This window comes from Oncorhynchus gorbuscha, linkage group LG05 (genome assembly GCF_021184085.1).
Source record: "Oncorhynchus gorbuscha isolate QuinsamMale2020 ecotype Even-year linkage group LG05, OgorEven_v1.0, whole genome shotgun sequence".
Taxonomy (NCBI): Eukaryota; Metazoa; Chordata; class Actinopteri; order Salmoniformes; family Salmonidae; genus Oncorhynchus; species Oncorhynchus gorbuscha.
Window position 1 is genome coordinate 68,963,942 of NC_060177.1, and position 23,712 is coordinate 68,987,653.

At 47.3% G+C, this 23,712-nt stretch overlaps 1 protein-coding gene and 1 pseudogene across 1 annotated transcript; one reads left to right on the plus strand and one right to left on the minus strand.

The window, feature by feature from the left end:
* Positions 1–229: 229 nt before the first annotated feature.
* On the minus strand, positions 230–10,253 carry riok2 (RIO kinase 2 (yeast)). The gene is made up of 10 exons (XM_046348671.1): positions 10,086–10,253; positions 9,768–9,906; positions 9,498–9,614; positions 8,233–8,408; positions 8,003–8,091; positions 7,611–7,802; positions 7,404–7,496; positions 5,470–5,970; positions 727–826; positions 230–630 (listed from the first exon to the last, which is right to left on the minus strand). Exons 1-10 carry the CDS (start codon positions 10,149–10,151, stop codon positions 469–471), a joined length of 1,635 nt encoding a protein of 544 aa, XP_046204627.1. The 5' UTR covers positions 10,152–10,253; the 3' UTR covers positions 230–468.
* Positions 10,254–17,219: 6,966 nt separating this feature from the next.
* The window catches only part of LOC124034920, a 31,069-nt pseudogene continuing 24,576 nt past the window's right edge, over positions 17,220–23,712 (plus strand).

Genomic DNA, 23,712 nt, shown 5'->3' on the forward strand with positions numbered 1-23,712 from the left:
TGCTGGGTTTTCATGCTCAACAGTTTCCAGTGTCAAGAACGGTCCACCACCCAAAGGACATCCAGCCAACTGTGGGAAGCATTGGAGTCAACATGGGCCAGCATCAATATGGAACCCTTTCATGCCCCAACAAATTGAGGCTGTTCTGAGGGCAAAAAGGGGTGAACTCATTATTAGTTAGGTGTTCCTAATGTTTTGTACACTGTGAACACACCTGGACTCATTGTCATCATATTAAAGTCTTTATTGAAAGTATTCACACTGCAGTAGATACAAAACATGACCCAACGCTGGGGGCTTGTTGCTGGGGGCTCGTCACTGGGGTCTCGTCACTGGGAGAGAGGCCTTCTTCCAACAGGGCCCCTTTCCTCTCATCACCAATGTGGTTCATGTTCTCATCATGTTCTGTTGTCCTCGTGACCAGGTACTCACACAGACTTGACTCGCACTCCATTACGTACGTCCCTCTCAGCCCCAGAAGCCATCAGTCTCCAGACTAGATTTGATGTTACTCTGATTCTCTCTCCTCTCTGCAGTGACCAGGTTAGATTCTCCCTTTATCAGTCGTCTCCTCTGAGCTGCTTTCTGCTGCTTACTAAGCTGTCTCCGCACCTTTGCACGAACCACCTCCTACAACAACAATACATACATTAGTGGAAGGATTGCATGTGATTGACCGTGTCCGTGTATGCGTGTTTAATCATGTAAGAGAGTGTGTGTACTGACCGGTGGTATAGTAGAGCAGCTGCCTACACTGCCGGCGGTAGCCTCACTGTCCGTCCTCCTCCTGCTGTGCTCAACCACATGAAGCAGGCTGTCTGAGTCTCTGTGGAAGAGAGATCAATGGACTTTAACATGATCACCAAGCAAAGGAAACAGATAGATAGATATGTCAGATGTGGCTCAAGTGGTGGAGAATGACACATTGACATACAGTTGAAGTAGGAAGTTTACATACACCTTAGCCAAATACATTTAAACTCAGTTTCACAATTCCTGACATTTAATCCTAGTAAAAATGTCCTGTTTTAGGCCAGTTAGGATCACCACTTTATTTAAAAAATGTGAAATGTCAGAATAATAGTAGAGAGAATGACTTCTTTCAGCTTTTATTTCTTTCATCACATTCCCAGTGGGTCAGGTCAGAAGTTTACATACACTCAATTAGTATTTGGTAGCATTGCCTTTAAATTGTTTTACTTGGCTCAAACGTTTCGGGTAGCCTTCCACAAGCTTCCCACAATAAGTTGGGCGAATTTTGGCCCATTCCTCCTGACAGAGATGGTGTAACTGAGTCAGGTTTGTAGGCCTCCTTGCAAACGCTTTTTCAGTTCTGCCCACAAATTTTCTATCGGATTGAAGTCAGGGCTTTGTGATGGCCACTCCAATACCTTGACTTTGTTGTCCTTAAGCCATTTTGCCACAACTTTGGAAGTATGCTTGGGGGTCATTGTCCATTTGGAAGACCCATTTGCAACCAAGCTTTAACTTCCAGACTGATGTCTTGAGATGTTGCTTGAATATATCCACATAATTTTCTTTCCTCATGATGCAATCTATTTGGTGAAGTGCACCAGACCCACCTGCAGCAAAGAACCCCCACAACATGATGCTGCCACCCCTGTGCTTCACGGTTGGGATGGTGGTGTTCTGCTTGCAAGCCTCCCCCTTTTCCTTTAAACATAACGATGATCGTTATGGCCAAACGGTTTTATTTGTGTTTCAGGAGACCAGAGGAAAAGTATTTCCTGAAGACTCATCTCTTCAGTAGGTCATATGATTGAGTGTAGTCTGGCCCAGGAGTGTGAAGGTGAACAGAAAGGCTCTGGAGCAACAAACCGCCCTTGCTGTCTCTCTCTGGCCGGTTCCCCTCTTTCCACTGGGATTCTCTGCCTCTAACCCTACTACAGGGGCTGAGTCATTGGCTTACTGGTGCTCTTCCATGCCGTCCCTAGGAGGGGTGCGTCACTTGAGTGGGTTGAGTCACTCACGTGATCTTCCGGTCTTGGATGGCGCCCCCCCCCTTGGGTTGTTCCGTGGCGGAGATCTTAGTGGGCTATACTCGGCCTTGTCTCAGGATGGTAAGTTGGTGGTTGAAGATATCACTCTAGTGGTGTGGGGGTTGTGCTTTGGCAAAGTGGGTGGGGTTATATCCTGCCTGTTTGGCCCTGTATGGGGGTATCATTGAATGGGGCCACAGTGTCTCCTGACCCCTCCTGTCTCAGCCTCCAGTATTTATGCTGCAGTAGTTCATGTGTCGGGGGGCTAGGGTCAGTTTGTTATATCTGGACTACTTCTCCTGTCTTATCCGGTGTCCTGTGTGAATTTAAGTATGCTCTCTAATTCTCTCCCTCCCTCTCACTTGGAGGACCTGAGCCCTAGGACCATGCCTCAGGACTACCTGGCATGATGACTCCTTGCTGTCCCCAGCCCACCTGGCCGTGCTGCTGCCCCAGTTTCAACTGTTCTGCCTGCGGCTATGGAACCCTGACCTGTTCACCGGACGTGCTACCTGTCCCAGACCTGCTGTTTTCAACTCTCTAGAGACAACAGGAGTGGTAGAGATACTCTTAATGATCGGCTATGAAAAGACAACTGACATTTACTCCTGAGGTGCTGACTGGCTGCACCCTCGACAACTACTGATTATTATTATTATTAGACCATGCTGGTCATTTATGAACATGTGAACATCTTGGCCATGTTCTGTTATAATCTCCACCTGGCACAGCCAGAAGAGGACTGGCCACCCCTCATAGCCTGGTTCCTCTAGGTTTCTTCCTAGGTTTTGGCCTTTCTGGGGAGTTTTTCCTAGCCACCGTGCTTCTACAATTGCATTTCTTGCTGTTTGGGGTTTTAGGCTGGGTTTCTGTACAGCACTTTGAGATATCAGCTGATGTAAGAAGGGCTATATAAATACATTTGATTTGATAATTACATTCTTTGTCCCCATGTGCAGTTGCAAACTGCAGTCTGGCTTTTTTATGGCGGTTTTGGAGCAGTGGCTTCTTCCTCGCTGAGCGGCCTTTCAGGTTATGTCGATATAGGAATCGTTTTACTGTGGATATAGATACTTTTGTACCGGTTTCCTCCAGCATCTTCACAAGGTCCTTTGCTGTTGTTCTGGGATTGATTTGCACTTTTCGCATCAAAATACATTTATCTCTAGGAGACAGAACGCATCTCCTTCCTGAGCGGTATGATGGCTGGTGGTCCCATGGTGTTTATACTTGCATACTCTTGTTTGTACAGGTGAACGTGGTACCTTCAGGCGTTTGGAAATTGCTCCCAGGGATGAACCAGACTTGTGGAGGTCTACAATTTTGTTCTGAGGTCTGAGGGCTGATTTATTTTTATTTTCTCAATGTCAAGCAGAGGCACCGAGTTTTGAAGGTCGGCCTTGTAATACATCCACAGGTACATCTCCAATTGACTCAAATTATGTCAATTAGCCTATCAGAAGCTTCTTAAGCCATGACACCATTTTCTGGAATTTTCCAAGCTGTTTAAAGGCACAGTCAACTTAGTGTATGTAAACTTCTGACCCACTGTGATACAGTGAAATAATATGTCTGTAAACAATTGTTGGAAAATGACTTTGTCATGCACAAGGTAGATGTCCTAACCGACTTGCCAAAACTATAGTTTGTTAACAAGAAATTTGTGGAGTTGTTGAAAAACAAGTTTTAATGACTCCAACTTCAACTCTACATTAACACTCTACAGGAGATTTAAAGAGACGTGGAGGTGCGTGTGTGAAGAGACGCGGAGGTGCGTGTGTGAAGAGACGCGGAGGTGCGTGTGTGAAGAGACGCGGAGGTGCGTGTGTGAAGAGACGCGGAGGTGCGTGTGTGAAGAGACGCGGAGGTGCGTGTGTGAAGAGACGCGGTGGTGCGTGTGTGAAGAGACGCGGAGGTGCGTGTGTGAAGAGACGCGGAGGTGCGTGTGTGAAGAGACGCGGTGGTGTGAAGAGACGCGGAGGTGCGTGTGTGAAGAGACGCGGAGGTGCGCGTGTGAAGAGACGCGGAGGTGCGTGTGTGAAGAGACGCGGTGGTGCGCGTGTGAAGAGACGCGGTGGTGCGCGTGCGTGAAGCGGTGGTGCGCGTGTGTGAAGAGACGCGGTGGTGCGCGTGTGTGAAGAGACGCGGTGGTGCGCGTGTGTGAAGAGACGCGGTGGTGCGCGTGTGTGAAGAGACGCGGTGGTGCGCGTGTGTGAAGAGACGCGGTGGTGCGCGTGTGTGAAGAGACGCGGTGGTGCGCGTGTGTGAAGAGACGCGGTGGTGCGCGTGTGTGAAGAGACGCGGTGGTGCGCGTGTGAAGAGACGCGGTGGTGCGCGTGTGAAGAGACGCGGTGGTGCGCGTGTGAAGAGACGCGGTGGTGCGTGTGTGAAGAGACGCGGTGGTGCGCGTGTGAAGAGACGCGGTGGTGCGCGTGTGAAGAGACGCGGTGGTGCGTGTGTGAAGAGACGCGGAGGTGCGTGTGTGAAGAGACGCGGTGGTGCGTGTGTGAAGAGACGCGGTGGTGCGCGTGCGCGTGTGAAGAGACGCGGTGGTGCGCGTGCGTGAAGAGAGACGGTGGTGCGCGTGTGAAGAGACGCGGTGGTGCGTGTGTGAAGAGACGCGGTGGTGCGCGTGTGAAGAGACGCGGAGCGGTGGTGCGCGTGTGAAGAGACGCGGTGGTGCGCGCGCGTGTGAAGAGACGCGGTGGTGCGTGTGTGAAGAGACGCGGTGGTGCGGTGTGTGAAGAGACGCGGTGGTGCGCGTGTGTGAAGAGACGCGGTGGTGCGCGTGTGTGAAGAGACGCGGTGGTGCGCGTGTTAAGAGACGCGGTGGTGCGCGTGTGAAGAGACGCGGTGGTGCGCGTGTGAAGAGACGCGGTGGTGCGCGTGTGAAGAGACGCGGTGGTGCGCGTGTGAAGAGACGCGGTGGTGCGCGTGTGAAGAGACGCGGTGGTGCGCGTGTGAAGAGACGCGGTGGTGCGTGTGTGTGAAGAGACGCGGTGGTGCGTGTGTGTGAAGAGACACGGTGGTGCGTGTGTGTGAAGAGACGCGGTGGTGCGTGCGTGTGTAGAGACGCGGTGGTGCGTGCGTGTGAAGAGACGCGGTGGTGCGCGTGTGTGAAGAGACGCGGTGGTGCGTGAGTGTGAAGAGACGCGGTGGTGCGTGCGTGTGAAGAGACGCGGTGGTGCGTGTGTGTGAAGAGACGCGGTGGTGCGTGTGTGTGAAGAGACGCGGTGGTGCGTGTGTGAAGAGACGCGGTGGTGCGTGTGTGAAGAGACGCGGTGGTGCGTGTGTGAAGAGACGCGGTGGTGCGTGTGTGAAGAGACGCGGTGGTGCGTGTGTGAAGAGACGCGGTGGTGCGTGTGTGAAGAGACGCGGTGGTGCGTGTGTGAAGAGACGCGGTGGTGCGTGTGTGAAGAGACGCGGTGGTGCGTGTGTGAAGAGACGCGGTGGTGCGTGTGATCTGTACCTGAAAGGTTTGAATTCTCTGTTGGAGGAGGAGAGGTCGACAAGCTCAGGACACACATCCTCTTCCTCCTTTTCCCTCTCTTCACCAAGACCACCCATCACAGCCTCTGGATCAGTCTCTCTCTGTTCTCCTCCCCCTCTCCCTGGGTCTCTCTCTCCATCCCTGTTTCCTGTCTCAGTGTGTATCTCTGTGTCACTGACTTTGAGCCCCTCCAGTTCCAATATAGCATGCCTATACTCCTCCATGTCCATTTTATTCTCTATATCCTCCTCCTCCTCCTCTCCTTCGTCCTCCTCTCCTTCGTCCTCCTCTCCCTCGTCCTCCTCTCCTTCGTCCTCCTCTCCTTCGTCCTCCTCTCCTTCGTCCTCCTCTCCTTCCTCCTCCTCTCCTTCGTCCTCCTCTCCTCCATCTGGTCCTTTAGGATCAAGCAATGCTGCGTCTCTCTCAAAGTCTTTGGTGAAGCCGCTGGCTGAGATCTCAACGTCCAGAGAAACGGAACGTCTAGAGGACAAACACAGGTTTAGTCACATTCACACACTACCACCACACTACATGACCTCCCTTCTCCCCACCACCACACTACATGACCTCCCTTCTCCCCACCACCACACTACATGACCTCCCTTCTCCCCACCACCACACTACATGACCTCCCTTCTCCCCACCACCACACTACATGACCTCCCTTCTCCCCCCACCACCACACTTCTCCCCACCACCACATGACCTCCCTTCTCCCCACCACCACCACACTACATGACCTCCCTTCTCCCCACCACCACCACACTACATGACCTCCCTTCTCCCCACCACCACCACACTACATGACCTCCCCACCACCACCACACTACATGACCTCCCTACCCACCACACATGACCTCCCTACCCACCACACTACCTCCCTACCCACCACACTACCTCCCTACCCACCACACTACCTCCCTACCCACCACACTACCTCCCTACCCACCACCACATTACCTCCCTACCCACCACCACCACACTACCACACTCATGACCTCCCTCTCCCCACCACCCACTAACAACCACCCTTCTCCCCACCACCCCCACACACCACATGACCTCCCTTCTCCCCACCACCACACTACATGACCTCCCTTCTCCCCACCACCACACTACATGACCTCCCTCTCCCCACCACCACCACCATGACCTCCCTTCTCCCCACCACCACACTACATCCCCTCCCACCCCACCCCACCCACACATGACCTCCCCTCCCACCACCACCATGACCTCCCTCTCCCCGCCACCACACTACCTCCCTACCCACCACACTACCTCCCTACCCACCACACTACCTCCCTACCCACCACACTACCTCCCTACCCACCACCACATTACCTCCCTACCCACCACCCACCACCACCACCACATTACCTCCCTACCCACCACCACCCCTCCCCCCCCCCCCATAACAACCACACTACTACCCACCCACCCCCACAACACCACACTACCTCCCCGCCCACCCCACCTCCCCGCCCACCCCACCACCACACTACACTACCTCCCCGCCCACCCCACCGCCACCACACTACCTCCCCGCCCACCCCACCGCCACCACACTACCTCCCCGCCCGCCCGCCCCACCGCCACCACCTACCTCCCCGCCCACCGCCACCACCACACTACCTCCCCGCCCACCCCACCCCACCACCACACTACCTCCCCGCCCACCCCACCCCACCGCCACCACACTACCTCCCCGCCACCCACCACCACACCACCACCTCCCCGCCACCACCCACCTCCCTACCACCACCACCTCCCTACCACCACCACCTCCCTCCCCACCACCACCTCCCTCCCCTCACCTACCTCCCCCACCACCTCCCCTCACCACCTCCCCCACCTACCCCCTCATGACAAATGCCCCACTGGTAGAGATAATAGGAAACATGCTGAATTACCTGATGTCTTTGAAGGTTGGGTACAGCTCACTCTCATAATTGTATCTTTTGGCAAAGAAATCTCGTATACATTTGACATCCCGGTCAAAATACCTGTAGACAAGTCAGGAAAGTTTCTCTAGCTATTTGAGTGTGTGTGGTGTGCTTTTCTCCATGTGCAGTTCTCATCAGTGACAGGGTATGAGTGTGTGTGTGCGTGTGACTCACCACTCTGCATTGAAGTGTGTGGTAGACACCATTTGGGGGAAGTCGATCATGGTCACGTGATCATGGTCGTCCAGCATGAGGTTAAACTCATTGAAGTCCCCGTGGATCAGGCCATGATTGGCCAGCTTCACTATCAGCTCCATGACATCATTGTACATGGAGGACGGGTCTTCCAGCTCACGCACCTGACAGCTGTCAATCAGTCAGACCACAAACAGAACAGCCAATCAGAGGGCTAAAATTGCACACGTGAGATGAAAGCGAGACAGAAAGATCGAGAGAAAGACAAAGGTGTGTCAAAAGAAAAAGAGCGAAGCAGGTACGTAAAGAGAAACAGATGGGAGAGAGAAAGATGGGCAGAGAAACAGAAAGGGTGTGTGTATTTTACTAACAGTGGGTATCCATTGATGAGCTCCATAACCACAGCGTGTCTGTTATAGTCAATGGGCTTAGGGACAGGAAACCCTCGTTCGTACAGGGCCTGAGAGGAGAGACATAAAGCTGTCAGAGACAATGTCACCAGCAGCTGAATAACTTATCTATGGTCACCAGGACTTCACCGTACACCCTTCACAGTAGGGCTGAGTCTTGTTTTCAGAAGAAGCAAGCCGGTGCCAAGTACCTTCATGTAGGCGTACTCCTTCATGGCCGAGAGGCGTGAGAGGTAAAGCCAGGACATGTTCTTTCTGTGTTTGTGGTAGTCTCTCTTGTTCTTCAGGTTCCTGAAGGAGGTCCTCCCCAGCCTGTGGAGCTTCAGCGCGTACTGTTCCCCCTCTGGACTGGCCACGATGTAGATATCTACAGGATGAACACCACACAATATACAAACCACTTATCTCTAGAACAGACACTCGATTCTACTCAGACTCAAATCCAACAACATTACCATTAAGCCTGAGTTGTTTCACTAAATTGGATCACTCCAATATATTGGTATCACTCCACTCCGTAGGAACTGTTGGAGTCTGCCTACCTGAAACATCTCTCTATGAAGGTGGCTTTCTTGGTAGTGATTACTTCCATGAAGAGGGTGGGTGAGTTTCATGTTCGTTCAGTAAGTTCTGAGTGCTACCGGATGGACCCCGGTGGGAGGAGTATATATCTCCATCCCAACTCTTCATTCCTCCCGAAGGTTCTGTCAGACAGGCATGTGAACATCCCTTTATCCTGTCTGCTTACGACCCCCCGGAGTGGGGGTCCCTCCAGCATGCTGTGCCCTGTGCGGGAACTGGCTGCCTTTGTGGAGCGGACACGGTCAGTGAGAACAACAGACCAGCTCTTTGTCTGCTATGGTGAGAGTCCTGGGGGCTGGGCTATCAAAGCAGAGGCTCTCTCACTGGATCGTGGACACGACTACAACAGCATACCGCCTGGCTGGCAGGCCAGTTCTGGGATCTGTGGTGGCACATTCAACACAACGTGTGGCTGCGTCCTGGGCCTTAATGAGAGGAGTGCCCTCGCTGATATCTGTGCTGCGGCCAGCTGGGCTTCCTCTTGCACCTTTGCTAGGTACTAATCGGGTAAATGTGGAACCTCCCTCTGCATCGCCTCCCCTTCTAGGGACTGTGCCGGGACCCCCCCTTCCACATTGATGGCCCCTGCGTCTCGGTCCCGCGCTGGGACTTCACCGCCGGCTGGCCAGGTCTCTCTAGCATCGACTAAATCTGGTATGGGTATACCAATATTTTGTGAGTAATCCAATATAGTGAAACATAACGAAGGTTACGTATGAAACCACAGATCCATATAGCTCACATAACCATGGTTACATATGTAACCTTCATTGTGTGTTTGTGTGTGAGGTATGTTGCCTATGTGTGTGTTGGAGAGACAGGGTGGATGGTTAGTACTTACCCGAGTGTGTGTGTGTTTCTGGTCAGTTCTTACCTGACTCTTTCCCAACTCCCATCTGGTTCCCGACAGAAAGGAGTATTTCCCTAGAGCAGAACGTCTTCAAAGCCAGGTAGTCATAACCCCCATAGTTCAGACGGTAGCCATGTACCACTGGAAAAACACACACACAATTAATGTGGGGCCTGTAGATTCCTCCATAATGCATATACTGTGTTGACAGACTCAGGTTTTGAGGAATGGAAATATGTGGCAAACTGATTTCAGGGTGAACCTGTTTAAACGAAGCATTGTAAGTGTTCTTACTCTTAGTACGCTCGTAGGCCACTATTTTGTGCTTGACGAGCTCTCTGAGGATCTTGTTGCAGCCTCCGTGACGCAGGCTGGCGATGGAGGATATGAGGCTGACTGGAACTACCTCATGGTTTTTCATCCCCATCTCAACCTGCAGGGAGCAACAGTCACAGTTACAAACCAATACGACAAAACAACACCTTAATAAGTAACGATTGATGGCCATAGAACTGCTTGAGTGGGACACGATGTACAGTACACACTATTACTGGCCACCCCGGCCCGAGGGCGTTATTAAAATATAAAAACGCTAACAGGACATTTACTTACCGCTGTGAGGACACGGAAGTCATCTCTGGACAGATACCTCAAAACGACAACATTTAATTTGCCCATATTACCACTGTAATTTGTTCTAACCCCTTGAATATTGTGTTAATTTGCTGAGATACTACACATCCTGCTGTAAACGCATGTGCAACCCGGAAGTAAAGTATCTAAGACGTTACCTTCGTCTAATATTACGTCACGTCCTGCTAGTGGTTAAAGTTGTTATTTTATATATTGTACACAAACGACATAAAAACAAGGCGAACAGCTTTCAATATAATTTCATATTCATAGATTGCCATTCATGTTCGAATAAATGCAGTTACTCGTCTGTAAATAAGTTGTGAGAATGTGTTGTATTGTTTCTTTTTCTCAGACAATCTGTTGACGCTACAGACGTCACTGTTTTTTTTGCCACAGCATTCGTTGCTATCTACCGCCATCTAGTGCTCAAAGTTAGTAAGTGTCGCTAATCACCACGGGCACAAATCAAGTCTGTCTGTGGCACAAAGCACCACTTTTGGCTTTTTCAGTCTCTGAATAAATATGCATAAATATCAATATATCATGGTCCTGGGAACCCAGGGTGTGCACTGCAGGGCTTTGAATCTCACAGCAGTCTAGCTAGCATAGGCTATATCGGTGAAGTTAGGGCAGTGTTGCTCAGTATACTTTTGATCGGCCCTAACTTCGGACTTAAAAGGTTGTTTTTCTATTTATTATGACCTCTCCATGGTGAATACGTACAGTGAAACACTCAATATTTAATTCAGCACATTGGGCTGTGAAACAGTTTTCGCTGGGCATTAACACACATTCCATTCTAAAATCACTCATTTGTGCTTGTGTGTGTGTGCGTGTGTGTGTGTGTGTGTGTGTGTGTGTGTGTGTGTGTGTGTGTGTGTGTGTGTGTGTGTGTGTGTGTGTGTGTGTGTGTGTGTGTGTGTGTGTGTGCTTGTGTGTGTGTGTGTGTGTGTGTGTGTGTGTGTGTGTGTGTGTGTGTGTGTGTGTGTGTGTGTGTGTGTGTGTGTGTGTGTGTGTGTGTGTGTGTGTGTGTGTGTGTGTGTGTGTGTGTGTGAGGGTGTGAGGGTGTGTGAGGGTGTTAAACAGAGATTTACAGGCGGGGTGTTCTGTTGCCATGGCCGTGGGATTCTGAGCATTCCATGGGCAGGTAGGATCTAAACAGAGGCAGTCATGTTTGTGTGTGTGTGTTTGTGAGTGAGTGAGTGTGTGTGTGTGAGAGAGAGTGTCCAACAACATTGGACACTCTATGGAACAAAAAGCCTTCACTATATCATCCTGGAATATCCAAGTCCTGAGGTCATCTGCCTTTGGCCTAAAGAACAGAAACCTGGACTTCACCAAAGAAATCGGTAATACAGACATTGTCATCCTGCAAGAAACCTGGTATAGAGGAGACGGACCCACTGGTTGCCCTCTAGGTTACAGAGAGCTGGTGGTCCCATCCACCAAACTACCAGGTGTGAAACAGGGAAGGGACTCAGGGGGAATGCTAATTTGGTATAGAGCAGACCTAACTCACTCCATTAAATTAATCAAAACAGGAACATTCTACATTTGGCTAGAAATTCAAAAGGAAATTATCCTAACAGAGAAAAATGTCCTCCTGTGTGCTACCTATATCCCCCCACTAGAATATCCATATTTTAATGAAGACAGCTTCTCCATCCTGGAGGGGGAAATCAATCATTTCCAGGCCCAGGGACATGTACTACTCTGTGGCAACCTAAATGCCAGAACCGGACAAGAACCTGACACCCTCAGCACACAGGGGGACAAACACCTGCATGGAGGTGACAGCATTCCCTCCCACATATGCCCCCCTAGGCACAACTATGACAACATAACCAACAAAAACAGGTCACAACTCCTGCAGCTCTGTCGCACGCTGGGTATGTACATAGTCAACGGTAGGCTTCGAGGGGACTCCTATGGTAGGTACACCTATAGCTCATCTCTTGGCAGTAGTACTGTAGACTACTTTATCACTGACCTCAACCCAGAGTCTCTCAGAGCGTTCACAGTCAGCCCACTGACACCCCTATCAGACCACAGCAAAATCACAGTCTACTTAAACAGAACAATACTCAATCATGAGGCATCAAAGCCAAAGGAACTGAGTAATATTAAGAAATGCTATAGATGGAAGGAAAGCAGTTTGGAAACCTACCAAAAAACAATTAGGCAACAACAAATTCAATCCCTTTTAGGACATTTCCTGGGTAAAACGTTCCACTGTAATAGTGAAGGTGTAAACTTGGCAGTAGAAAATCTTAACAGTATATTTGACCTCTCAGCTTCCCTATCAAATCTAAAAATCTCAAATAGAAAACCGAAGAAAATTAACAATAATGACAAATGGTTTGATGAAGAATGCAAAAATCTAAGAAAGGAATTGAGAAACCTGTCCAACCAGAAACATAGAGACCCGGGAAAACCTGAGTCTACGCCTTCACTATGGTGAATCACTAAAACAATACAGAAATACACTACGGAAAAAGAAGGAACAGCATGTCAGAAATCAGCTCAATGCAATTGAAGAATCCATAGACTCTAACCACATCTGGGAAATTTGGAAAACACTAAACAAACAACAACACGAAGAACTATCTATCCAAAATGGAGATGTATGGGTAAACCACTTCTCCAATCTTTTTGGCTCTATAACAAAGAATAAAGAGCAAAAACATATACATGATCAAATACAGATCTTAGAATCAACTATTAAAGACTACAAGAACCCACTGGATTCTCCAATTACATTGAATGAGTTACAGGACAAAATAAAAACCCTCCAACCCAAAAAAGCCTGTGGTGTTGATGGTATCCTCAATGAAATGATCAAATATACAGACAACAAATTCCAATTGGCTATACTAAAACTCTTTAACATCATACTTAGCTCTGGCATCTTCCCCAATATTTGGAACCAAGGACTGATCACCCCAATCCACAAAAGTGGAGACAAATTTGACCCCAATAACTACCGTGGAATATGTGTCAACAGTAACCTTGGGAAAATCCTTTATCATTAACAGCAGACTCGTACATTTCCTTAATGAAAACAATGTACTGAGCAAATGTCAAATTGGCTTTTTACCAAATTACCGTACAACAGACCATGTATTCACCCTGCACACCCTAATTGACAACCAAACAAACCAAAACAAAGGCAAAGTCTTCTCATGCTTTGTTGATTTCAAAAAAGCCTTTGACTCAATTTGGCATGAGGGTCTGCTATATAAACTGATGGAAAGTGGTGTTGGGGGTAAAACATACGACATTATAAAATCCATGTACACAAACAACAAGTGTGCGGTTAAAATTGGCAAAAAACACACATTTCTTCACACAACGTCGTGGGGTTAGACAGGGATGCAGCTTAAGCCCCACCCTCTTCAACATATATATCAACGAATTGGCGCGGGCACTAGAAAAGTCTGCAGCACCCGGCATCCCCCTGCTAGAATCCGAAGTCAAATGTCTGTTGTTTGCTGATGATCTGGTGCTTCTGTCACCAACCAAGGAGGGCCTACAGCAGCACCTAGATCTTATGCACAGATTCTGTCAGACCTGGGCCCTGACAGTATATCTCAGTAAAACCAAAATAATGGTGTTCCAAAAAAGGTCCAGTCACCAGGACCACAAATACAAATTCCACCTAGACACTGTTGCCCCGAGAGCACACAAAAAAACTATACATACCTTGGCCTAAACATCAGCACCACAGGTAACTTCCACAAAGCTGTGAACGATCTGAGAGACAAGGCAAGAAGGGCATTCTATGCCATCAAAAGGAACATAAATTTCAACATACCAATTAGGATTTGGCTAAAAATACTTGAATCAGTCATAGAGCCCATTGCCCTTTATGGTTGTTAGGTCTGGGGTCCGCTCACCAACCAAGACTTCACAAAATGGGACAAACACCAAATTGAGACTCTGCACGCAGAATTCTGCAAAAATATCCTCCGTGTACAACGTAGAACACAAAATAATGCATGCAGAGCAGAATTAGGCCGATACCCACTAATTATCAAAATCCAGAAAAGAGCCGTTAAATTCTATAACCACCTAAAAGGAAGCGATTCCCAAACCTTCCATAACAAAGCCATCACCTACAGAGAGATGAACTTGGAGAAGAGTCCATTAAGCAAGCTGGTCCTAGGGCTCTGTTCACAAACACAAACACACCCCACAGAGCCCCAGGACAGCAGCACAATTAGATCCAACCAAATCATGAGAAAACAAAAATATAATTACTTGAGACATTGGAAAGAATTAACAAAAAACAGAGCAAACTAGAATGCTATTTGGCCCTACACAGAGAGTACACAGCAGCAGAATACCTGACCACTGTGACTGACCCAAGATGAAGGAAAGCTTTGACTATGTACAGACTCAGTGAGCATAGCCTTGCTATTGAGAAAGGCCGCCGTAGGCAGACATGGCTCTCAAGAGAAGACAGGCTATGTGCTCACTGCCCACAAAATGAGGTGCAAACTGAGCTGCACTTCCCAACCTCCTGCCCAATGTATGACCATATTAGAGAGACATATTTCCCTCAGATTACACAGATCCGCAAAGAATTCGAAAACAAATCCAATTTTGAAAAACTCCCATATCTACTGGGTGAAATTCCACAGTGTGCCATCACAGCAGCAAGATTTGTGACCTTTTGCCACGAGAATGAAGAACAAACACCATTGTAAATACAACCCATATTTATGCTTATTTATTTTATCTTGTGTCCTTTAACCATTTGTACATTGCTAAAACCATGTATATATATAATATGACATTTGTAATGTCTTTATTGTTTTGAAACTTCTGTATGTGTAATGTTCACTGTTAATGTTTGTTGTTTTTCACTTTATATATTCACTTTGTATGTTGTCTACCTCACTTGCTTAGGCAATGTTAACACATGTTTCCCATGCCAATAAAGCCCTTGAATTGAATTGAATTGAATTGAGATAGAGAGAGAGAGAGAGAGAGAGAGAGAGAGAGAGAGAGAGAGAGAGAGAGAGAGAGAGAGAGAGAGAGAGAGAGAGAGAAATAAAGTGTGAGAGAGGTAGAATCTAAACAGAGCTTGTGTGTGTGTTTACCTCACTGCCCTACAGGCACATTTCTGTTCTCAGTTCCACACACACACACACACACACACACACACACACACACACACACACACACACACACACACACACACACACACACACACACACACACACACACACACACACACACACACACACACACACACACACACACACACACACACACACACACACACACACACACACACACACACACACACACACACACTGAGCACTCATCCCCAGGCTGTGTTGACTTAGTGAAATTCCTCTGCTGGTTTATTTAACATTCTGTGGTTCAGCAAGTGGCTGTCCAAAAGAAGCCAGATATGCACTGACTGTGTGTCTGTGTGTGTGTGTGTGTGAGAGAGAGTTTATGTTTGTTAACATCCCAGCCGTGAGAACCTTTAATTCCAGTTTGAGTCAGGCTATGCCTTGTTGACTAGGTGTGTGTGTCTGAGAGTGTGCACTACTTTGCATCATACATGCTTGTCTGTGTTTATGAGTGCTCAGCACGTGTCTCCGCCTTAGAGTGTCTGTGAGTCTGTGAGTTCCCGCGTGCTGGCTGTGTGACATATGTGATGGTAAGCAGCTTGTGTGTGTGTGTGTGTGTGTGTGTGTGTGTGTGTGTGTGTGTGTGTGTGTGTGTGTGTGTGTGTGTGTGTGTGTGTGTGTGTGTGTGTGTGTGTGTGTGTGTGTGCGCGTGCGTTTGTGTGTGATGGATAGCTTCCACAGGTAACTTATAGAGCTTAAAAAACATAATGGACTGATATTTTCCTCCAGCTGCAGTACCCTATTTGTATCCTAGATGGCGCCGCGACACACTGTACAACACTTCCATGGGACTTGAGTCTTTGTTTTGGCTCATTGTCATCTCTCAGGTGCTATTTAGCATTTATACAATGTGGGCTGGTTTTCATCAATCTGGTGTTCAGAGAGGGGAGCCATAGACATGAAGGGCTGCTTGATTAGAGGGATAACAGAGAGACATCCTGGAGCATCAGGAGGCCAACATTATAGAATAGACTGCTCATAGAAATATATAGTTCATAAAAAACAAGGTCCCTTCAGCACTATAAACTACATATCTGTCTGTAACATTCCGAACGCTTCACCATATGAAACATCTCCATCATCTTGATATTCACTACAAATCTCCCCAAATCTATATTTTATGTGGTTGATTATGCGTGTGTGGTTGGTTGGTGTGGTGTGAGTAGATAATCAGGTTTGTGTGTGTGTTATGGTCCTTAGGGTCTTGTGGTCTGATAAAGCTGACTGAATGACAGATCGCTGGTCCTGTTATTAGTATTAGCCTATACACTGACTATACCAAACATTAGGAACACCTTCCTAATATTGAATTGGTGGCCATATTGCTTCTATTCTCCAAACAAATATTGATTTGTGGACAGAAATGGATGGTAAAAGTAATGGATTGCCTAGAGACTGCTTTTCCAAGTGCTCAAGGTGCTTTACCTTGTGAAGAGAGAACTTGTGTCATTCACTGCAGAAGTCTTCAGAATGGTGTGTGTCAATGGTTGTCTTCTAGCGGTTCTCTCTGGCTGTAGAATACAGTTGTGTTTGTGTGCGTGTGTGTGTGTGCTTGTTTGTGTGTGTGTTAGGGGGGCTGGTAACTTGTGTTAATCCTTCTTTAACCTGTCTCCTCTTCATATACACTTATTGAAGTGGATTTAACAAGTGACATCAATAAGGGATCATAGCTTTCACCTGGATTCACCTGGTCAGTCTGTCATGGAAAGAGCAGGTGTTCTTAATGTTTTGTACACTGTGTATTATGAAGGCCTACTAGTTCAGAGGCTGATGTGCTGTGTCTGACCAACTGTCTCACTATCTCTCTCAGATCAATCTTCTTGACCCTAACCAGTCAAGCTTCCAGACGGGTCACTCAACCGAGACTGCTCTTCTTTGTGTCACAGGTTCTCACCGTACTGCCAAAGCTGACTCTCTCTCCTCTGTTCTCATCCTCCTAGATATATCTACTGCCTTCGACACCATGAACTATCAGATCCTCCTCTCCACCCTCTCAGGGCTGGGCGTTTCAGGCTTTGCACCCTCTTGGATTGCACCCTACCTGGCAGGTCACTCCTACCAGGTGACGTGGAGAGGATCTGTATCTGCACCACGTACTCTCACTACTGGTGTTCCCCAGGGCTCAGTTCTAGGCCCTCTTCTCTTCTCTCTATACTCCAAGTCACTCAGCTCTGTCATATCCTCACATGGACTCTACTATCATTTCTATGCGGATGACACTCAACTACTTTCCTTCTTCCTCCCTTCTGACACCCAGGTGGCGACACACATCTCTGTGTGCCTGTCATATATCTCAGCTTGGATGTCGGCCCACCACCTCATCCTCGACAAGACGGTTCTGCTCTTCCACCTGGGGAAGGCCTGCCCGCTCAAAGACCTCTCCATCACGGCTGACAACTCCACGGAGTCCCCCTCCCAAAGTGTAAAGAACCTTGGTGTGAGCCGCATGACCCTGGACAACACCCTGTCGTTCTCTGCCAACATCAAAGCAGTGAGCCGCTCCTGCAGGTTCATGCTCTACAACATCCATAGAGTACGACCCTACCTCACACAGGAAGTGGCGCAGGTCCTAATCCAGGAACTTGTCCTCTCCTGTCTTGACCACTGCAACTCGCTGTTGGCTGGGCTCCCCACGTGTGCCATCAAACCCCTGCAAATTGTCCAGAACGCTGCAACCCGCCTGGTTTACAACCTTCCCAAATTCTCCAATGTCAACCCACTCCTCCGCACATGCCACAAGCTCACATCCACTACAAGACCATGGTACTTGCCTATGGAGCAGCAAGAAGAACCGCCCCCCCCACATGTAGTTCTGTCTTTGAGCTGTTATTGTCTGTTAATGTGCTGTATGATGTCATCAAAGCAGTGAGCCGCTCCTGCAGGTTCATGTTTTGTGTGGACTCCAGGAAGAGTAGCTGCTGCTTTTGCAACAGCTAATGGGGATCCTAATAAAATAACAAAATACCTTCAAGCTATGCTCAAACCCTGCAACCCGGCCCGAGCACTCCGTCCTGCCACCTCTGGTCTTTTGGCCCTCCCACCCCTACAGGAGGGCAGCTCCCACGCATCCCAGTCCAAGCTTTTTTGATTTGATTTATTAGCATCCCCACGATGACAGCTAGTCTTACTGGGGTCCAACATATAACCAAAAATACATTACAAACAAAATACTTTACATACATTTTAAAAACATGAACATGTAGTGTGTGTGTGCATCTATCAGTTCCACATACATGTCAGTACATACACACAACAAGTATGTCACATGGGAAGAGGCGTTGTGCCGTGAGGTGTTGCTTTATTTGTTTTTTGAAACCAGGTTTGTGGTTCACTTGTGCTTTATAAGATGGAAGGGAGTTTCATGCGCTCATGGCTCTGTATAACAATGTATGTTTCCTTGAATTTGTTCTGGACCTGGGGACTGTGAAAATATCCCTGGTAGCATGTCTGGTGTGTGTCAGTGCTGTGTGTAAGTTGACTATGCAAACAATTTGGAATTTCCAACACATTGTTTCTTATAAAAACAAGAAGTGATGCAGTCAGTCTCTCTTCAGCTCTTAGCCAAGAGAGACTGGCAGGCATAGTATTAATATTAGCCCTCTGATTACAATGAAAAGCAAGACGTGCTGCTCTGTGCTGTGCCAGCTGCTGCTCTTCTCTGTCCTGGCACCCCAATGGTGGAACCAGCTTCCCTCTGAATCTAGGACAGCAGAGTCCCGGCCCATCTTCCTGAAAACATCTAAAACCCTACCTCTTCAAAGACTTTAAAATAACACTCCCCTTACCAGACTTTGCTGGTAGCTACTTTATTGGGGAAAAAGTGTACTTACAATAACTGTGATCTATCTTAAGATGAAGGGACTAATTGTATGTTGCTGTGGATAAGAGTGTCTGCTAAATAACTAAACTGTACAGTCAGGTTGCCTAGGGTTGCCTAAGTTTCTGTTCTGTCTCTCAGAAGCGAGTCAACCAAAGAGAATATACGAAAAGTCCAGAAACTGCTTCTACGATACAAATATACAATCACGCTTGTAGGTGATGTCATGTCGACGTTGTCTAGCTAAGCTTATGCTCAGCAACATGTCATCGCCCTAATGGTTGTTGTGTCATGCAGAACTGACACAATATTAAGTTGTTTTGGACAAAAATATAAAAGGTTTGACTCAAATCTAGGTCGTGCATTTTAGATTTTGAGAAAATGAACAACTAAGGAATACATTTTCAACTCTCCCATTGACTTCCCAAACCCCTACCTGGTCTGTCGAGTCTACTGCACACATATTGACCACTTGGAAGCCTGTGAGTCTACTGTGAAGCCAACAGCAGGAAGTGAGGAGTTTGATGTTAAACACCCAATGACAGACAGGGATAAAGCCCAGAGCGGCCTTGAATCTATCCAGTCACAGACAGGCAGAGCTGGGAGCGGACAGAGAGAGTCCGTCTGTGTGTTGAATTAACCGGAACGCTGTGGAACGTTCTTTCCCACAGTCAGTCAGACACACACACACACACACACACACACACACACACACACACACACACACACACACACACACACACACACACACACACACACACACACACACACACACACACACACACACACACACACACACACACACACACACACACACACACACACACACACACACACACACACACACACACACACACACACACACACACACACACACACACACACACACACACACACACACACACACACACACACACAGCAAGCACTGTTTCCCCAGGCCAGATGTGTGAGAGGGAATTCGCCACGCTCTGAACAGCTCTCTCCCCTGTCTTTTCCTCTCTCTCGTGCTCTCTCTTTCTCTCTCACTTCTCCCCAATCTCTCTCCTCCGTCTCTCCCTCTTATTATCTTTGCTAAGTACTGCACACTTTAAACACTTCCCCCCCAATCCCCCTTCCCCAAAACATGTGTATATAATGGACTATAAATTGTGCCTTTCTGTATTGTACAGTGCATTCAGAAAGTATTCAGACCCCTTGACTTTTTCCACATTTTGTTACGTTACAGCCTTATTCAAAAATGTATTTAAAAAAATCCTCACCAGTCTACCCACATTACCCCATAATGACGAAGCAAAAACGGGTTTTTAGAAATGTTTGCAAATCCCCCCGGAAATATCACATTTACATAAGTATTCAGACCCTTTACTCAGTACTTTGTTGAAGTACCTTTTGGCAATTTGGCAATTACAGCCTTGAGTCTTCTTGGGTATGAAGCTACAAGCTTGGTATATATATTCTTCTCTGCATATCCTCTCAAGCTCTGTCAGGTTGGATGGGGAGCGTCGCTGCACAGCTATTTTCAGGTTTCTCCAGAGATGTTCAATTTGGTTCAAGTCCGTGCTCTGGCTGGGCCACTCAAGGACATTCAGAGACTTGTCCCGAAGACACTCCTGCGCTGTCTTGGCTGTGTGCTTAGGGTCGTTGTCCTGTTGGAAGGGGAACCTTCTCCCCAGTCGGAGGTCCTGAGTGCTCTGGAGCAGGTTTTCATCAAGGATCTTTCTGTACTTTTCTCCATTCATCTTTCCCTTGATCCTGACTAGTCTCCCAGTCCCTGACACTGAAAAACATCTCCACAGCATGATGCTGCCACCACCATGCTTCACCGTAGGGTTGGTGCCAGGTTGCCTCCAGGTTTCCTGGCACCATCCCTAAGAGCTTTAGTGGCATGGGAAACATATGTTAACATTGCCAAAGCAAGTGAAATAGATAATAAACAAAAGTGAAATAAACAACAAAAAATGTACAATAAACATTACACTTACAAAAGTTCCAAAATAATAAAGAAGTTTCAAATGTCATATAATGAATACATACCGTGTTGCAATGATGTGCAAATAACTAATGTTCAAAAGGAACAATACATAAACACAAATCTAGGTTGTATTTACAATGTAGGTTACTACCTCTGTCTCTCTCTCTCTCTCTCTCTCTCTCTCTCTCTCTCTCTCTCTCTCTCTCTCTCTCTCTCTCTCTGGTAGAATATGTTACTTACCTCTCTCTCTCTGGTAGAATATGTTACTACACCTCTCTCTCTCTGGTAGAATATGTTACTACACCTCTCTCTCTCTCTCTGGTAGAATATGTTACTAGACCTCTCTCTCTCTGGTAGAATATGTTACTACACCTCTCTCTCTCTCTCTGGTAGAATATGTTACTACACCTCTCTCTCTCTCTCTGGTATAATATGTTACTACACCTCTCTCTCTCTCTCTCTCTCTCTCTGGTAGAATATGTTACTACACCTCTCTCTCTCTCTCTGGTAGAATATGTTACTACTCTCTCTCTCTCTCTCTCTCTCTCTGGTAGAATATGTTACTACACCTCTCTCTCTCTCTCTCTGGTAGAATATGTTACTACACCTCTCTCTCTCTCTCTCTCTCTCTGGTAGAATATGTTACTCTCTCTCTCTCTCTCTCTGGTAGAATATGTTACTACCTCTCTCTCTCTCTCTCTCTCTCTCTCTCTCTCTCTCTCTCTCTCTCTCTCTCTCTCTCTCTCTCTCTCTCTCTCTCTTTCTCTGGTAGAATAGGTTACTACCTCTCTCTCTCTCGCTTTCTCTGGTAGAATATGTTACTGTCTCTCTCTCTCTCTCTCTCTCTCTCTCTCTCTCTCTCTCTCTCTCTCTCTCTCTGGTAGAATAGGTTACTACTCTCTCTCTCTCTGGTAGAATAGGTTACTGCCTCTCTCTCTCTCTCTCTCTCTCTCTCTCTCTCTCTCTCTCTCTCTCTCTCTCTCTCTCTCTCTCTCTCTCTCTCTTCTCTCTCTGGTAGAATATGTTACTACCTCTGTCTCTCTCTCTCTCTGGTAGAATATGTTACTTACCTCTCTCTCTCTCCCTCTGGTAGAATATGTTACTTACCTCTCTCTCTCTGGTAGAATATGTTACTACACCTCTCTCTCTCTGGTTGAATATGTTACTACACCTCTCTCTCTCTCTCTCTCTCTCTCTCTCTCTCTCTCTCTCTCTGGTAGAATCTCTCTCTCTCTCTCTGGTAGAATATGTTTACACCTCTCTCTCTCTCTCTGGTAGAATACTGTTCTCTCTCTCTCTCTCTCTCTTTCTCTGGTAGAATATGTTACTACCTCTGTCTCTCTCTCTCTCTGGTAGAATATGTTACTTAACTCTCTCTCTCTCCCTCTGGTAGAATATGTTACTTACCTCTCTCTCTCTGGTAGAATATGTTACTACACCTCTCTGTCTCTGGTTGAATATGTTACTACACCTCTCTCTCTCTCTCTCTCTCTCTCTCTCTCTCTCTCTCTCTCTCTCTCTCTCTCTCTCTCTCTCTCTCTCTCTCTCTCTCTCTGGTAGAATAGGTTACTACCTCTCTCTCTCTCTGGTAGAATAGGTTACTACCTCTCTCTCTCTCTGGTAGAATAGGTTACTCTCTCTCTCTCTCTCTCTCTCTCTCTCTCTCTCTCTTCTCTGGTAGAATATGTTACTACCTCTCTCTCTCTTTCTCTCTGGTAGAATATGTTACTCTCTCTCTCTCTCTCTCTGGCAGAATATGTTTTCTCTCTCTCTCTCTCTCTGGTAGAATATGTTACTACACCTCTCTCTCTCTGGTAGAATATGTTACTCTCTCTCTCTCTCTCTCTCTCTGGCAGAATATGTTTTCTCTCTCTCTCTCTCTCTCTCTCTGGTAGAATATGTTACTACACCTCTCTCTCCCTGGTAGAATATGTTACTACCTCTCTCTCTCTCTCTGGTAGAATATGTTACTACACCTCTCTCTCTCTCAATCTCTCTCTGGTAGAATATGTTACTTAACTCTCTCTCTCTGGTAGAATATGTTACTCTCTCTCTCTCTGGTAGAGAATATGTTACTCTCTCTCTCTGGTAGAATATGTTACTCTCTCTCTCTCTCTGGTAGAATATGTTCTCTCTCTCTCTCTCTGGCAGAATATGTTTTCTCTCTCTCTCTCTCTCTGGTAGAATATGTTACTACATCTCTCTCTCTCCGGTAGAATATGTTACTGTCTCTCTCTCTCTCTCTTTCTCTCTGGTAGAATATGTTACTACACCTCTCTCTCTCCGGTAGAATATGTTACTCTCTCTCTCTCTCTCTCTCTCTCTTTCTCTCTGGTAGAATATGTTACTACACCTCTCTCTCTCTGGTAGAATATGTTACTTCTCTCTCTCTCTCTCTCTCTGGTAGAATATGTTACTACACCTCTCTCTCTCCGGTAGAATATGTTACTGTCTCTCTCTCTCTCTCTGGTAGAATATGTTACTGTCTCTCTCTCTCTCTGGTAGAATATGTTACTACCTCTCTCTCTCTCTCTCTCTCTCTCTCTCTCTCTCTCTCTCTCTCTCTCTCTCTCTCTCTCTCTCTCTCTCTCTCTCTCTCTCTCTCTCTCTGGTAGAATAGGTTACTACCTCTCTCTCTCTCTGGTAGAATAGGTTACTGTCTCTCTC

Coding starts and splice junctions, on each gene's coding strand:
- riok2 (XM_046348671.1), bottom strand. CDS start 10,151: ATGGGCAAATTAAATGTTGTCGTTTTGAGGTATCTGTCCAGAGATGAC. Junction 8,409..9,497: donor GGGAGTTGGGAAAGAGTCAG/GTAAGAACTGAC, acceptor TTCATCCTGTAG/ATATCTACATCGTGGCCAGT. Junction 827..5,469: donor AGAGAATTCAAACCTTTCAG/GTACAGATCACA, acceptor TCTCTTCCACAG/AGACTCAGACAGCCTGCTTC.